Consider the following 18097-nt stretch of genomic DNA (forward strand, 5'->3'; position numbering starts at 1 on the left):
TAGGAAATTTAATGCTACTTTAATCAATTTTAATAGCAGAGAATAGCCAAAGGAATAGAAGACTACTGGAATTATATTAACATTAAAATTAGAAGGATAAAAAGGAAAACAAAAATACAACTTCCCTAAAAACCCAAATTACATACATGTAAAGCAACAACATAGTAAAAGAAAGAAAGAGAGAGAGAGAGAGAGGAAGAAAAGAGTTAGCAAAAAATTGTGACAGAACCAAGATCAAATAAACCTATCACATCTATGAAAATAAGTAAATTTAACTCAACTACTGAAACAAAAAAGATTTTCATTATAGGATCACAACTTTCTGCTTAAAGCAAGAGGCATACTTAAAACAAAGCCACTCAAAAGGGTTGAAAATAAAAGGATAAACAAAGAATACACTAGGCAAATAGAAACCAGAAGAAAACAAGGGGTGAGCCTAAAAGTCATTAAACTTTAAAACAAAAAAGGACATTTTATAAAAATGCTAAAGGATGCATTCACAATACAGTTATAAAAGAAATTCATCTGTATCACAAATAATAGCAACAATCTTAAAACAGAATTGCAATAAAGCAAAAAAATATATTGGTGGTGAAAGATGTGGATTGAGATGTGGTATTTCTCAATCCATGACAGAGCAAGTAAACAAAAAAATAAGTTATAGAAATCTAAATAATGTAATTAATAAGCTAGATCTGGTTGATAAATATCAAATTCCCTAAAAAGAAATAATGTACCTATCTTCAAGTTAAATAGCCCATACACTTGTCAAAAGGGGAATAATAATAAGTATTTGGGAGAACTTGAGCTTTTTACCATTAAGTTTGAATACCAGTTATGCCAATTAACTGGCTATAAAACAATGAGAAAAATGTCTATCTCAAAGAATTTTCTAAGGATTAAATGAAATATGTATTTAAAGCTTAGTAGTCTCACATGGTCTCAGGTAAGTATATTGTTGTTATTACTGTAGCATATTTGAATTATGTTTTAGGTATTCTTCATTGAAAGAAAACATTATTTCTGTGGTACAGTCATCTACTTATCTATAATAAAAGCAAAAAAATCGTTTACAAATAATATAAAAATCTTATTTTTTTCAAAATAGAAATTATTATTGTAAATTATAATTTATGTATAAAATGCATAATCTAGAACATAAAGTCTCCATAATTTTATACTTCCCTGTCTGAGATCTGGTGACTATTCTCTAAGATGTCTTTATGATATAAAGGAATATAATAAGTTATTCATAATACATTCAACTTAGTTCAATAATATGTCTTAGAGCTATCTTCCCATATCATCATTCTAGAGATTCCATCCTTTTTAAAAATGCTGAATAGTGTTTTATTATATGAATATTATATGAAGTTGTGATTGTTTCTAATATGAGTAATCACAAACAATGCTATAATATGTTTTGGAAGTAAAGCTACCTTTTGGAAAATGATCGCCAGTCTCACCAGGTACAGTATATATAATGTGCTACAGCTTGTACACAAAACAGAAAAGAAGAGCACTTGTGTTCACCTGTTTATGCAGAAAGAAGACCAGGCAGGATAGAAAACAAACTAATAAAAATTATTTTCTTTGAGAGTCATACTGGGAACCAGGTAAATAAGCGACAGGGATAAGAGTTTTTACTTGTATGCCTTTGTAAACTTTTCAATTTTGAATCATATGACTATTACCTATTTAAATAACTAAAGATAACTAAAGAATTTAACCCTTTCTTTTTTCCCTATGTCCAAAATGCAAAACATGAAAAAACATCAGGTTATCTCATCAAAATATTACATAAATAGGAAAACCGAAAGCACTTGTACAGGTTAATTCTCATATAAGAACAAACCACAAAGTGCAATTATCAGGGAGTACATACTGCGAGCTAGAAGTAGTCACAGACCAAATAGTTTTGTATTTAAATAAAGAGACTATATTTAAAATAAAAAAGTTCCTTTATTTTTTTCTCCTTTTTTTGTAAAATACTGAATTTCAAAAAAGATTTGTCAATCCCTGAAACAGTGAGCAATCCCTGAAACTTTTCCTTAGATATTTCTTTACCATTGCATCCTTCTCCTTCCTTCTTTTCTCCATATGATCTACACTGCCTTTTTTCTTGTCTCTTTCCCCCTTCCTTGCATTTATACCGGGCACAGAAGAGGAATACAGGCTATTTTTCCATAGACACAGCAGGGTACTGTAATATCTACCAAAATATTTTAAGTGAAGTGTTACCTAAACCTCCTATTTCATTTGTACTTTGAAAATTTCTTAAAATCTAATTTCAGGATCTTCTCATACCAATAAAAAGCTCAAATTAATTTATAACAATTACACAAACTATATTCTGGACTAAGTTAAAACAATTATTTCATATAAAATCCTCCATCATTTGGAGTTTATGCCTGAGTGCTGAAATTAAAGTAAAACTAAGATTTTCATTGTGTAACATGATATGCACATGTTAGTATGAACAAAAAAGATAACTAAAGGAACTGTTAACTTATATGAAATATTAAACACATAATAAAATGCCTATTTTTAAGAAGTTTCAAGTATGCATAAGCTAGTAAATAAGATATTCTGAACAATGCATTATTTTCATTTAAAATTAGAATACAATAAGCAGACATTATAATGTATATGAACAATTTTTTAAATTTGATGATTCAGAAGAAATTTTAAAATCTTATATAAAGACAATCGTTATGAATATAAACTTTTACCTAACATATGTAAATACCAATATGAGAATATTTCTTAACTAAGTATCTGAACAAATCATTATTTACTGCAAATCAATCAATATTTTTAGGGATTTGCAAACCTTTTTAAAATTAAATTTTGAAAAAGTTTTACCTTCATGTGATTTTTCAAAGGATCCAAAAGATTGAAATGAATATTGCACTTTGGACAAGCTCTCGGAAAAGGTGTTCCATTTTTAGATTGATTTGATGAGATACTTGTACCTAAAATAAATTCAAAATATATATGATTCAAAATTCATCACTTTTTAACCTTCAATAACCATTATTGATAGTCTGTATTACAATTTCTATAATTCATATATAAATACTATAATTTCTTTTTTATATGCTACATTTCATATTTACCTTTTGATGGCATAGCCTGGGGAGATGTCACTGAAAGAGATTTAACTGAAGAAAATACAGTTGAGGAATTTGTTCCAGAAACACCTTCACTGGGTTTAGACTTTTTTGGATTAACACTGTTTACTTCAGAAGTAGAAGGACGTTTTGATAAAAATGAACTTTCATTCATACCTATAATGATTTAAATAGTGAGAAAATATTTTTAAAGACTTTAGAACATTGTTTACAACTAAGTAAAAATACTTTGGAGTGAAATTAAATGTAATATAATTGAATTATCACATCATACAAATAACAATAAATAATGACAAAAATTGATGTGATCAAAAGTTAGGGGATATAAAGAAACTGTATAAGTATCTATTATATACTATATATATTCAAATTATTCATAAAATACCTTTCTATGTAAGGCAATACTAAATATAACTTCAAATAAAGAAATATATAAACAGCTATTATGAAAGAAGGCAGAGCAAGCAAAAACAAAAAAAAAGTTAAAGCACAAAGAATATGCCAGGGTTCCCACAAATGAATTAACTTTAGATGCTTAAGTGCGTGAGTTTGTTTAAAAAAAAAAACAACCCAAAATTTACAGAGACACTTTAGAAGCTTTTTATTTAATGACTTAAAATGTCTAATGAAAAGTTAGCTTTGTCCACCTAACTAAGAGGTGGTCTACTGATGGCTTTAGGTTATATTACCCATTTATTCCTACATACAAAGTGGAAACTACTCATCTTGAATGATAAAACCTCATTCATTCATGTGAAAGGGTTCATAATAGAAAGAGTTAGTATTATACTATGGTTTTCAAATTATCTTCCCCAGAGCTTAATGGGCTCCTCTTAGGGAATACCCTGGGTGTGTTTGACAGAGAAACTCTGCTTTTATATTTTACTTATTAGACTTTTGCATAAAATTTTGTTTTTACAGGAATTTCATTCCTAAATGAAGTCTTACTTTGAAAACTATAACCTTTTTGCTAAAGGATTTTAGCCTTATTCAGAGCATTAGCAAGGGAAATGGGGATATTTAGGCTATAACTAGGCTGGGTAACAAGGATTTTAAAACTGCACATCATATTCTAATGCTCCCAACTGTACACTAAAAGTAGAAGCAGTAAATACACTAGAAATATTCCAGGCTTTTAAACCAGACAGGATAAGTTCAAATCCAGGCTCTGTCACTGATAGCTATGTATTCTTGGCTTATTTAATTAACTTCCCTGAGCCTCAGTTTGTTCTTTTATAAAGTAAGAGTTATAATACCTTATTTTACACAGTGCTTTTTTTTTTTAACATCTTTATTGGAGTATAATTGCTTTACAATGGTGTGTTAGTTTCTGTTTTACAACAAAATGAATCAGTTATATATATACATATGTTCCCATATCTCCTCCCTCTTTCGTCTCCCTCCCTCCCACCCCTCCAGGCGGTCACAAAGCACCAAGCTGATCTCCCTGTGCTATGCGGCTGCTTCCCACTAGCTATCTATTTTACGTTTGGTAGTGTATATATGTCCATGCCTCTCTCTCGCTTTGTCACAGCTTACCCTTCCCCCTCCCCATATCCTCAAGTCCATTCTCTAGTAGGTCTGTGTCTTTAACACAGGGCTTTTAAGATCAAATAAGATACTGTATTTAAAACACCGAATACAATATTTGGTACAAAGAAGGCAATCAATAATAAATGAAAGCTATTATCATTACTAAAAAAATTTCATAACTTTTAAAAGCAACCAACACAACATCTAGTACATAGAAAGCATTCAATAATAAAAAACAGCTATTATCTTTACTAATATTTTATATCTTAACTTACTTCAGAGGGGAAAAAATTATTGTAATAGATTCACCTGTCTGCTTTTTAATAAGGAGAAATATGCCCAGAAAATAAGAGTATTACAATAGTTGGCTCCTCTGTTTCATCCTTTGAGATAACATAAAAATGATTTTTTTTTTCCTATCTTCAAAGCATGTGATTACTGACGGCTATGGCTATACTATGGGAACGCAGGAAACATTCTGTGTAATCACAGTAGCATTCTTGTGAGATGCTGAGGTTACCTGAAAAGCTAATGAGTGCTGGTATTTTGGATTAATATTCTGATTATATAACAGCCTAGATAGTACATCAGACTTTTATTATAAGTATTTTTTAACATAAGAAATAAAATTACTCTGAATTTAAGAGTTTTAAATTCTGACCCTTTAACATCTCTATTGCCTTTGGCTTGTATTGTTTCCCACACTCAACACCTCTATCTCGGCCAGTAAAAATCCTATTCTCATTCAAGATCAAACTCAAACCCAGTTCTCTCCAAATATCCATGATCACTTGACCTTGATCAGTTAATGCTATTGAACATATTGCACCTGTTACCATTCATAACAAATATTTGTTGTAGAGTCCTTTAAAGCTTATAATGCATTTCACGTTTTATTTATCTTATTTGGGCTTCAGAAAGCCCTAACTGAAATAGAGCAAGAATTAAAATTATATCTACAAATGGCTGATTGAAGGTCTGGAGAATGAATGCATTAAATAAGAAAAATAAAATCTCCATTTTAATAGTATGAGAAAACTGAAGCGTAAAGACATGCTAAAGGCTACAAAAATCTTAAGAATAGCAGTTCAAATCTACAGCCTAAAGTCTCTCTGCAGAAAAAAACTTAGAAGGAGAGCAGGAGTCATTGTTCTTAGCCCCAAGAAGTTTCAAGAACTCAGACTTTTTCTATAAATAAAGTTCACGTGTTTTGTAAAACCAGACTTAAGACAATTATTTTTTCTCCTTGTTTCTTTTGGTTCTTACCTATTTTACTAACTAGTTTTTTACAAATTTGTAGGTGATACCCAAAGAAGTGAATATCAACTAAATATTATCTAAATGGAAAAACATTTTAGGTACTGATATTACTATTTAAAAAATCAGGAAGCATTTGGTAATTTTTCCACACTAATTTATTAGTGAAAAATCTAAAAATTCCCCCAAATCTCAATTTAGTCAAATATCTGAAATATATCAAAATTGCTAGTATACAAAGCATAACTGCCTATACAAGGAATTTTCAATTAGATAAAATTCTTTCATAACACACTAATCTATTTTTGGTTAATGAAGAACTTTGTTAATAGTATATAATAAAAGTAACTTCTTCAATAGGGAAATTTCATTACTCCTTCAATAGGCATTTACTGAGTAATGACTACAGACAAATTTAGTGCAGCCACTTTATAAGAGCACTCTGTAATCATATTTTATACCTAAATCGTTTATTGAATAGAAACACACTAACCTAATTGAGAATTTAACTATAACCATACACTTTTCCATACTAGTGGTCACAGAACATAATAAATATTCCTTTTAACAGAGTATTTAGGATATCAGAGGACTTTTCTAACTTATAGATATTATTTTAAGATTTTTCTCAAAAACAGAAATATAGATCAATGGAACAGGATAGAAAGCCCAGAACTAAACCCACGCACCTATTGTCAATTAATCTATGACAAAGGAGGCAAGAATATACAATGGAGAAAAGACAGACTCTTCAATAAGCGGTGCTGGGAAAACCAGACAGCTACATGTAAAAGAATGAAATTAGAACATTCTCTAACATCACACAGAAAAATAAACTCAAAATGGATCAAAGACCTAAATGTAAGGCCAGACACTATAAAACTCTTAGAGGAAAACAGGAAGAACACTCTTTGACATAAATTGCAGCAATATTTTTTTTGATCCACCTCCTAGAGTAATGAAAATAAAAACCGAAACAATGGGACCTAATTAAATTTGAAACGTTCTGCACAGCAAAGGAAACCATAAACAAAATGAAAAGACAACCCACAGAATGGGAGAAAATATTTGCAAACTAAGCAACGAACAAGGGATTAATTGCCAAAATATACAAACAACTCACGCAGCCCTATGTCAAAAAAACCAAACAACCCAATCAAAAAATGGGCAGAAGATCTAAATAGACATTTCTCCAAAGAAGACATACAGATGGCTAAAAAGCACATGAAAAGATCCTCAACATCACTAATAATCAGAGAAATGCAAATCAAAACTACAATGAGGTATCACCCACACCGGTCAGAATGGCCATCATCAAAAAGTTTACAAACAATGAACACTGGAGAGGGTGTGGAGAAAAGGGAAGACTCCTACACTGTTGATGGGACTATAAATTGGTATAACCATTATGGAGAACAGTATGGAGGTTCCTTAAAAAAATAAAAAAAGAGTTACCATATGATCCAGCAATCCCACTCCTAGGCATATATCCGGAGAAAACCATACTTCGAAAAGATACATGCACCCCAATGTTCACTGCAGCTCTATTTACAATAGCCAAGACATGAAAGCAACCTAAATGTCCATCAACAGAGGAATGGATAAAGAAGATGTGGTACATATATACGATGGAATATTACTCAGCCATAAAAAGAACGAAATAATGCCATTTGCAGCAACATGGATGGACCTAGAGATTATCATACTAAGTGAAGTAAGTCAGACAAAAACAAATATCATATGATATCATTCATATGTGGAATCTAATTTTTAAAAATGATACAAATGAACTTATTTACAAAACAGAAACAGACTTACAGATATCAAAAACAAACTTATGGTTACCAAAAGGGAAACGTGGTGGGGAGGGATAAATCAGGATCTTGGGATGAACACACACACTATTATATATCAGATAGATAACCAAAAAGGACCTACTGTATAGCACAGGGAACTCTACTCAGTATTCTATGATAACCTATATGAGAAAAGAATCTAAAAAAGAATGAATATATGTATATGTATAACATCACTTTGTTGTACACCTGAAACTAACACAACATTGTAAATCAACTCTGCTCCAATAAAATTAAAATAAAAAAATAAAAATAAAGATTTCTTCAGGCCATGTTTAATGCCAAGTGCGAACAAGGTCAAAGTTGGTTAGCCTACTTAATTAACAGGAAGAAATAAAATATTCTATTAGTAAATAAGATTTCATTTAAAACTACCTAAAAAGGCATTCGAGAACTACTAGCGCCATTACACCTTACAATATGTGAAAAACTTAACTTGAAGGCATGGACTTCAAAACAGAAAGTCAATTCCATATGCATATTCATCAAGTTTCTTTTTCTAATTTTTTGAAAAAGTGCTGAAACCAACCTGCTATAGAAAGTGTTGGTCCTCCTTGGTAAAGTGGTAATCCTGTATCCTGGGTCAAGTCAAACAGTAACTCTGAAGAATTATTAGAAACAACTCGTGATGACTTCGTTATATAACCCTGTTAAAATATTTCAAAGGAAGAACATTACATATATTCAACATAATTATAATTATTTTGTTTCATAAGCTTTTATAAAGGTAAATTTAACTGTATGCCAATATTATAAGGATAACCTTTGATGACTCCATTACTAATAAGTTATAAAACACAAAAGCAATTATTACTATTATGCCAAAATTATCACCTACTAAAACTGAAAGCAAGCTATTACTTAGAGCTGGCTTGTTCCTGACTAGTCAATTAAAATGGGGGGAAAATTCTAGCCCGATTTTTTTTCAAGGTAAAAGAAACATACAAACCCATTTTAAATCAGTAAGACTGATACACTTCAGAGAGTCACTAAAAATGCAGGATTCCTATCAAAGAGCAAATAATAGAACTTACCAAAATCTTTGGGTAAAAGCAAGGAAAAAAATATGTAAATATTCTGACATACGTACAATTTTAGAAGCTTCTATACCTCTATAAACCCCACAGATAAAAATATCAGGGCAAACATACTGGGAATTAATCTGCAGTATGGTGCATCAGGGTTAAGGATGAACACATCACATGATATGAGTTTTGGGATCGTCTTTACTGGCAAAATTTATAAGCCAAGTCTAAGAAAGAAAACTAATGGGTCCCCCCTCTTCCCAGCACCCTACGGAAAGCCATGCTGGGCCAGGCAATCTCCCGCCTCTTAGGGCAAATACAAAACTGCCAGGTCAGCAGGATGAACAAACAAGAAAGCTAGGCACACAGGGTTTAGAATGGAAGCTGTTTATAGGACTGATCTGGGACACCTGCTCCATTCCTGAAGTGCTTGGAGCTCAAGGAAAGTTTCAGACCTTCCATCAGGAGAAAGTGTGGTCCCAGTTAACAGGAAGATATCAAGAGTGAAAAGTATGAAATGAATCATAATATAGTCAAATATAAGACAGTATAAATTTATATGTTAGCACACACATATATTAATATAAATAATCATAAAATGTGGTCAATATAATTTAGGGATATATATGTATTCCAAAACTATTATATATTAAATATACTGATACACATACACAAAAATAGAACCCAATTCTATTTACAAAAGACCATCATTGTACAGAGTGAGCTCTCATTAGAGTGATTTTGGACCATTCTATGAGTCATAATATATAACAAGCAAAAGCTCTAAGATTTAACAAGACTTAAAGATCAAAAGGGAAAAAGTCACTTTAAGAGAAAAATGGGCAAAGGGCATAAACTGAGGCACTTCAAAAGCAAAAAACAAATGACCAATACATACAAAAAACTTTTTTCCCAACTTACTAGTCAAAGAAATGCAAGTAAAGACAATGGCAATTACATAACACAAAATAATTGCCACTTCTCTTGAAATTATCAAGGTCATAATAGACAAAGAGTAAGTAACTGTAGAAAAATATGAGGAGACTAAGAAGAAACAACAAACTGTTAAGGTGTGATCCTAAATAGGATGCTGGGAACGAAAAATGACATTAATGGAAAAACTGGTAAAATTCAAATAAGGTCTGCAATTTAGTTTTGATAAGTAAAATGTCAGCATTAGGGATACTGTATTATATTTCCTGTAAGTCTAAAATTAGTTTGAAATAAAATTAAAATTTATCAATTAAAAAATAATGATAACATATACTACTGGCAAAATAGAAGCTATATTTAGGTATAACTTTTCCACATGAAAATTGTGGCAGCAGCTATCACAGGCTTTATATTAGTTCACATCCTTTCATCCAACGATTCCACTTTAAAAATTTATAGTAAGGAAGTGAAACTGTTTATTGGAGAATTATTTTTAACAGCAAAAAATTAAAATCTTTATGTCCAACAATGGAAAAATGGTTAAATAAATTAAAAGATTACCATGCAACCACTAATATGTTTTTGAGAAATATCCAGTGACACATTCCTAGTAGAATGTTCAGTGAAAAAAGAGAAATACGCATCTGTGTATATAGTTTGGTTCTGACTGATATAATCTACACTGTTTGAAGGGGGGAAAAAATCAAAATACAGTATGTACACTTCTCTCTTTCTAAACTTTCCCAACAAAATACATATTATTTCAAAATACAAACAGGAAGGTTTTGCTTATTTTGTGCTTATAAATTAAGGGACAAATAAATTTTAAGAATTTTGGTTTACTACTAACTTTTCTATTGACATCAGTTTGTCCATGGGAAGTTATAGAAACAAAATATGGGTGAAGGGAGTCAAAGTAAATAAGCTTCCAGTTATAAAATAAATAAATTATGGGGATGTGAAGTTCAGCATGGTGACTAAAGTTAATAATGCTGTACTGCATATGTGAAAGTTACTAAGAGAGATCTTAAAATTTCTCATCACAAGAAAAAAATTCTGTAACGACGTATGGTGACGGACTTTAACTAGACTTACTGTGGTGATCATTTCACAATATATACAAATATTGAATCATTATGCTGTACATCTGAAACAAATATGCTGTATGTCAACTACACCTCAATAAAAATTTTTTCTTAATTTAAAAAGGCATAAGCCTTCCTCACCATACCCTGCACGCATTGCAGATCTGTGACTAAATAAATGATTGTTGCTGTTTTAAAAAAAAAAGAAGTTGCTATGGAAATGGGTATCGAAGTAACCCAAGCCACTCAAAGAATTTGAAGCCTAACAGACAGATATTTGCATTTGAGCCTTAACGTGCAACATTTAAAAAAAAAAAAATCTGTGATGCCATCTAACTTAATTGTAACCAAGCACAATCTTGCTTCAAGATATTTTCTTCAAATATTTACACTTAAAAAAATGGATAATATTCACCTACATTTTCTAAAACAGTTCTTTAACAGAAGTACAAAGTTAATACTGTTAAACACTTTCCTAGGAAATAACTCTGGCTAATGTAAGCACCACAGTTTCAGGGAGCAGGCACACATTATTCAACAATACCTGGTAGACTTCCTGAGTGGTGCAGTGGATGAGAATCCACCTGCCAATGCAGGGGACATGGGTTCGATCCCTGGTCTGGGAATACCCCACATGTTGGCGAAGCAACTAAGCCCATGAGCCACAACTACTGAGCCTGCGTGCTGCAATCACTGAAGCCTGTGTGCCTAGAGCCCCTGGCTCCACAACCAGAGAAGCCACCACAAGGAGAAGCCTGCGCACCGCAACAAAGAGTAGCCCCCACTCGCCACAACTACAGAACGCCTGTGCGCAGCAGGGAAGACCCAATGCAGCCAAAAATAAATTTTAAAAACAACAAAAAAAACAGTAACTGGTTAAAATAATTATCCAACATGGAATTTTTAGAGTCTCCTAAAACTGTTCAGAAAGATATCAAACACAACAGTAAGGGCAGAATGGGTGCTAGACTGGGATCCAGAAAATCCGCACATTTATTTAGCTACAAAACCTTGGGCAAGTCATTTCTGAACTTGAAGTTATTCACCCTTCACACCTAAAACACAAGCCACAGTCATATTTTAAATATACTTGCACTTCACGGTTCACTGCATGTATTAAATCAAGTAGTTGTCACAAAGACCTTATACCCCATTTTATAAGTAGGTAAACTAAGGTTAGGTGTGGTTATGCAAGGTTCCCAATACAGCCCCACTTATTATTGATGGAGCTGTAATTAGAAGTTGGGTCTAATTACAAAGCCTATGCCCTTAAGCTGTATCACACTGACTTTTTAAATGATAACAATATATCCCCACTACCTGAAACAGATTTGAAAGAGACACTGAAGTATAGAGATGTTACACATGAAAAAGTAAATATACACATACATACAAAACATGACATAAAATGAAAAACTATAATTAAAAGCAGTGGCTTCCAAAATTCACAGTAAATAATTTCCTTACATAGCGTCCTCAATTCATTCCAGAATATATGTCATTCTTATCTGTGCACATTAGAATCACCTCGAGAGCTTTTTAAAATGTATTACTTCCAAGACCCATCCACCCAGACCAACTGACAAAATTTCGCCTTTTAAAAACTCCCCAAGATCTGGAACTATCAATTGAGGTGTTTTGATTTAAAAACTATGCCCACAGAAGTAAAACATTTTGAGTTAGAAAAAGCTCTAGTTTCTAACTTTTATAACACCAAAGATATCACCCCTCATTTTATTTTTTTTCTCCCTGGGTCCAATGTTGGAAAGATTTTTATCTATCAAACTGAATTAAATAATAAAGTTTCTTTTTCCGGTTTTCTATCCTTCCAAATGCCAAACAGCTTACAATACGCATGAGAAACCTACCAAGTTAATTTGATTCCACTAATAACAAAGAATCTTTACATTTTGGGTAGCTTACCATCTTAGGATCCAAGATTGAGAATCAGCAGTCTGGGTAAAATTATCTCTCATTTTAGAAATGAAGAAAATGAGGCTCAGAGAGGTTTTGCCAATGCTTTAGTTAAGAACAAGGCAGAATCAGCATTCAAGTCTCTTGCTTCAATCTTAAGTTATTTAAACTACTAGTCCAGGGCTCATATCAATATTATTATTTCAAAATGTTAAAACTACAGAAAAGATTTGGGGGGGGCATGGTATTTGCCCAAAGATACTCTTATTTTTTATGATATGTGACCTCTTCAAAATATAAGTGGGGGCAGAGTTTATTTCGCCATAGATTTTTCTTTTCATGTAAATAAAATTAAATTTAATAAGTCTTCTATGAAAGATACACCTCAAATATCAATTTTTAGTGGTAACAAATATGTAGATTACCTTATAGTAATATGATATAAAGTGAAGGAAAAATGGATTAGTCATACCAAAAATATCTGGATTCAATTTTGGTTTTGAAATTGAATATTTGCAAGAAAATTTATAGGTGCTTTGGTAGTTGTTTCACTTATTGTAAAAAGAACAAACATTTTAGGGGAAATTTACTATTTCTGTAAGGCCAATGCCAAATAGCTTATGAAGCATGAAAAAATCCACTGAGTTAATTCAATTCCAGTAGCAAAGAATCTTCACATTTTGGGTAACTTTTTGTTTTAGTACTCTAACTCCTTGGTTTCAGAACCCCTCTACACATTGAAAAATTACTGAGGACCCAAAAGAATTTTTATTTAGGTAGGTTATATCTACTGATATTTACCATATTAGAGATTAAAACAGAGAAATTTTAAAAATATTTATTAATTTCATTTTAAACAATAATAAATCCATTACAGATTAACATAAATAACATTTTGTAAAAAATGGCTTATCTAGCAAACACAAAAAATCAGTGAAAATAGTGGCACTGTTTTACATTTCTGCAAATCTCTTTAATGTCTAGATTAATCAAAAACTGCTATACTCTCATACCTGCTTTGGCTTTCATTCTGTTAAAATATGTTGTTTCGGTTGAAGAATATACAATACCAAAACTCAACAGTTGGTATTTTCTTTCTTTTTTTTTTTTTTTTTTGTGGTACACGGGCCTTTCACTGTTGTGGCCTCTCCCGTTGTGGACGTGCAGGCTCAGCGGCCATGGCTCACGGTCCCAGCCGCTCCGCGGCATGTGGGATCTTCCCGGACCGGGGCACGAACCCATGTCCCCTGCATCAGCAGGCGAACTCTCAACCACTGCGCCATCAGGGAAGCCAGACAGTTGGTATTCTCTTAAAGGTTTGTTGCAATGTGAAATCTCACTCCTTATCACTGAGTTTTTTGAACTTTGTTACATTAAAATCTATTAGCCTTATCTTGCACTTTGAATGAATTTTATCCATGCATGATTTTATTACATCATACATTAGTTATTTAGAAAATATTGATTTCTTTGAATTACGCACATCTTCCAAACGTTGAAAAATTACACAATATCAAAAAATCATATTTATTAATACCGCCACCCACCAGAAAAGATTTTACGTACTGGGAAGCTGTCAAGATCATGATGGCAGGTTCAAGTTGTTCAAAATTCTAACTTTGCTTAATAGCTCAAATTTCATCGGTGGCAAGAAATGCCACCAGTTGTTTTCCTTGAAGTGGCAGGTGCACTTTGTTCAATTTTGAGGAACTGTCTAACAAACAGCAAAGACTGAAAAACTCATGATGTGGCAGACTTTAAAGTAGCTTCCATGATCCCCACGCCCTGGTATTCATGTCCTGTGTGATTCCCTCTCTTGGAGTGTGTGCAAGACACGTGACTTGTTTCTGACAGAATATAGCAAAAGTGACAGAATGTACATGATTTTTTGTATGTGATTACATTACATAAGGCTGTAATGCCATCCTGCTAAGGATTCTCTCTTCCTTGTGTACTTTGAGGAAGTAAGAAGCCATGTTGGAAAGACCCACCTGGCAAGGAGCCAGCCAAAAGCCACTAAAATTCTGAGACTCTCAATCTGACAACCCTTAAGGAACCGAATGGTACCAATAAGCATGAGAACTTGGAAGCAGATACTTCCTGAGTTGAGCTTCAGATGAGACTGCAAGCTCAGAGCCCACACCTTGAATGAAGCCTTGAGGGACTATGAAGATATGACCTGACTCCTGACCCACAAAATCTGTGAGATAATAAAAGTAGGTGTTTTTAAACCATTAAGTTAATAGTAGTATAAACCATGGTTTGTCAGTCATCCTTTCAAGTTAAAAATGGTCTTCTGGGTAGTTTAGCTCACAATTTAATCACACTAGTGCTTTTCCTCAAGATAATCATCACACCTCAGACACAGTAATACTTTATGCACACCACCCATTTCATCACACAAAATATTTTAAAAGACACATGTATTCAAGGGTAGAGAGTTAATAAAATTAATAACGTTTTAATTCTTCATCAAGGGAACGGAGTATGACTGGAATAATTTTTATTGTGAGTGCAGGGTGGTGACTAATACAAAAACTACTATTCATACTAAGGAACCAGCAGTTTACCCACCACTGCTTTTGCATCATCAGTGCAAATGTCAACACAGTGAAAAAAGCAAATAGTGTCTTTGTGTTATTGTGACAATACTGTTGATCCAAAACCTATAAAAGAGTCTTACAGGAACCCCAGGGGACTGAAGACTACACTTTGAAAACTTTCACACTAAGGCAATGCTTCCATTTTTTTTAGAAGTATACATTTACGTACAATACACATGCATGTATATACAAATACAAATAAACTACGGATTAGTCTGGATTGAAATCCCAGATCTATCATTTGCCAGCTGTGTGACCCTGAGTGAATTATTTAAATTATTAAATTTAATATTTAATTATTTAAATTCACTGTGAGCCTCAGTTTCCTCAACTATAAAACAGAGAAAAATAATAGTGCCTACTTCATAGGAACATTTAAGAATTAAATGAGATTAATTCATGTACAGCATTTAGCACAAAGCCTTGCACATATTAACAACTCAATAAATATTAACTATTAGTTTTTGTTAAGAGTTATTTAAACTAAACTATGATGGTATGTTTTCAGAATAAAAAGCTCCAGTAGCCTCTTAGCAATTTTCCCAATTAAGAACTAAGAACATTTGGCCCAATTTACAATCTGAAATAGTTTGCCATTATGCAATATTCATTACTAATTATACTTTTATTCATGTTTTGATAGCACAGTTTTCAATACTGTACCTATTTAATTTAAGCATATTACCTAATTTAAAAACAGGCTGAGTAGTTTGTTACTGCAATTATTATTTGGGTACCAGTTGAGCTATCATAGAGAAGGTGACATTTTCTGATGCTGATTATGATTCCATTAGATGATTACCCATGGTAGTACAGAATTTTAACTAGGCATTGTTGATACTGATAAATAATATCCAATGTATCCCTCAGCTGGCTGTGTAGTTTCAGAAACACTTACAGGTTTAGACAAAGGCTGAACAATAACAGAACTATCTGAAGATCTAGATTCAGGATGAAAATTTACTGGCGAGGCAGGCACTGGATTTGATGTTGGGTTCGTGTAGTGTTGACTTGTAGGCTTGAATGCAGCAGTAATACCTGTATTTTAAAATTATACAACACATTGAATATATTTCTATATAATCAATGATGTCAAAATACTTCACTTTAAAACAAAAATAGTACAATAATACTGTACCTCGGCTGAGCGCACCATTCTTTATTCCCCTTGAATATGAGCTGGGGTTTACTCTATTCAAAATATCTATAAAAGATTACATTTATTTTAAAATTCATTGTTTGAATGATATATATATTAAGATAATAGAAATCATACACTGAAAACAAACAGATTCTTAGAAGGAGAATACAAGTTAACGCTGACTTATGAATATAGTTAATTTTAAACGTATATATCTTTATCTACTAAAGAAATAAGATTATGCATCTTAATTATCTTATAAAATAAGAACAATCTTTCTAACTGTAACTCAAAATCCAAAAGCCAGAAGTTAAAGATTGATAAATATGACTACATAAAAGTCAAACCTTCTGCATGGCAAAGAAATAGTCATATAATTGGCAAAAAATTTCTAAAAATATATTCATATACAACTATAATTGAAGTATATATCTTTCTTTGAGTGATGAAAGGGCTATACATACACTCAAGTTCCTATTACTCAAAATCAAACCCTGTCTAACATCCATATCCAATTCACACCCTTATAAGCCCTGAAGTATCATTATAAGGGATCTCACTGGATTATCTGCACCGTTACTGAGTCCTAAAGGGAAACTATCAGAGAATACAGACTGCAGTGAACACACAGTTTACCAGAATATCTTACAACTTAAGGGGCTTCAAATTTATCACTATACCAGAAGTCAGAGCATAATATGACTTTCAGGATCAGTTTAAAGTTCCTAATTGCAGTTTAAAGTTCCTAATTACAGGTTTTTCAGTAATCAAACTAAAATTTAGAAGAGTAAGGATTGCCTGAAATTGTTGGTTAGAAAAAGGTAAAAGCACAAACACCAGACCTCATATAAATTTCCTTTTTTCCCCTCGTAGTAGAAAGGAACCAGCTCCCATAAAATAATTCTATAAAGTAAAGGGCCATATAAAAGTAGGACTGTTTTCTGAAAATGGCAATGCAGTGCTCTATACCTAAGTACTAGAGATGTCTTAAAGGAGAAAAATCTGCTCAAGCAACTTGACCCCATTTTCATTCAGAAATTCAAGATTAAGTATTTACTCAAACCATCAAAGAACTACTGCTAAAGTCCTTTTGGTGTTTGTATTCTACAAAAGTTCGTACCTTCCTTTCTGGCAACTGTATATAAACATTTAGCTCATACTCCATATGTTAAAATATTTTATGGCTTATACATAAACAGCAATAAAATCATTTAAATTGTGCATCTTAAGAGTACACAAAAGAAATTCTTCCTGGTCAATCCCCTTCTGACAGAATTATTTTAAAACTAATATATGTTATTCCAGTTGAATACTGTTAACAGTCATCTACAATCAATATAAATTCAACTTAAATCTTAACTGTCATCTTTTCAATAAGAGAACTTGAGTAACAATTTTGCAATATGGTAATATTCCAGTATAAAATAATCACAGTGGCAAGAAACAGTAATTAAGAGAATATATAATTATGTTCCACTATCATCAACAAGCATGCCATCACACCTAGTTCAATTTATAATCGAAGTGGCACTCCACTTAGAACCTCTAGGAGTTATTATCAATCTGCCACAAAAAAATGCTACTGAGAATTCAATTGGTTAAGCTATTCTTCCTCT

General features: G+C 32.1%; 1 protein-coding gene across 7 annotated transcripts in view; it reads right to left on the reverse strand.

Annotated features, from left to right (window-relative positions):
* The window catches only part of ZNF280D (zinc finger protein 280D), a 119322-nt gene that overhangs the window by 76218 nt on the left and 25007 nt on the right, over window positions 1-18097 (reverse strand). For all 7 annotated transcript variants that reach the window (XM_082647887.1, XM_082647888.1, XM_082647889.1 and 4 more), the window contains 5 exons: window positions 16479-16544; window positions 16239-16378; window positions 8310-8427; window positions 3120-3290; window positions 2866-2975 (listed from right to left, as the gene is read on the reverse strand). In XM_082647887.1, the coding sequence (XP_082504013.1) occupies window positions 2866-2975; window positions 3120-3290; window positions 8310-8427; window positions 16239-16378; window positions 16479-16544 (605 nt within the window). The remainder of the gene's footprint in view (window positions 1-2865; window positions 2976-3119; window positions 3291-8309; window positions 8428-16238; window positions 16379-16478; window positions 16545-18097) is intronic.

The sequence above is a fragment of the Grampus griseus genome, assembly GCF_964374135.1.
Source record: "Grampus griseus genome assembly, chromosome: 2".
Taxonomy (NCBI): Eukaryota; Metazoa; Chordata; class Mammalia; order Artiodactyla; family Delphinidae; genus Grampus; species Grampus griseus.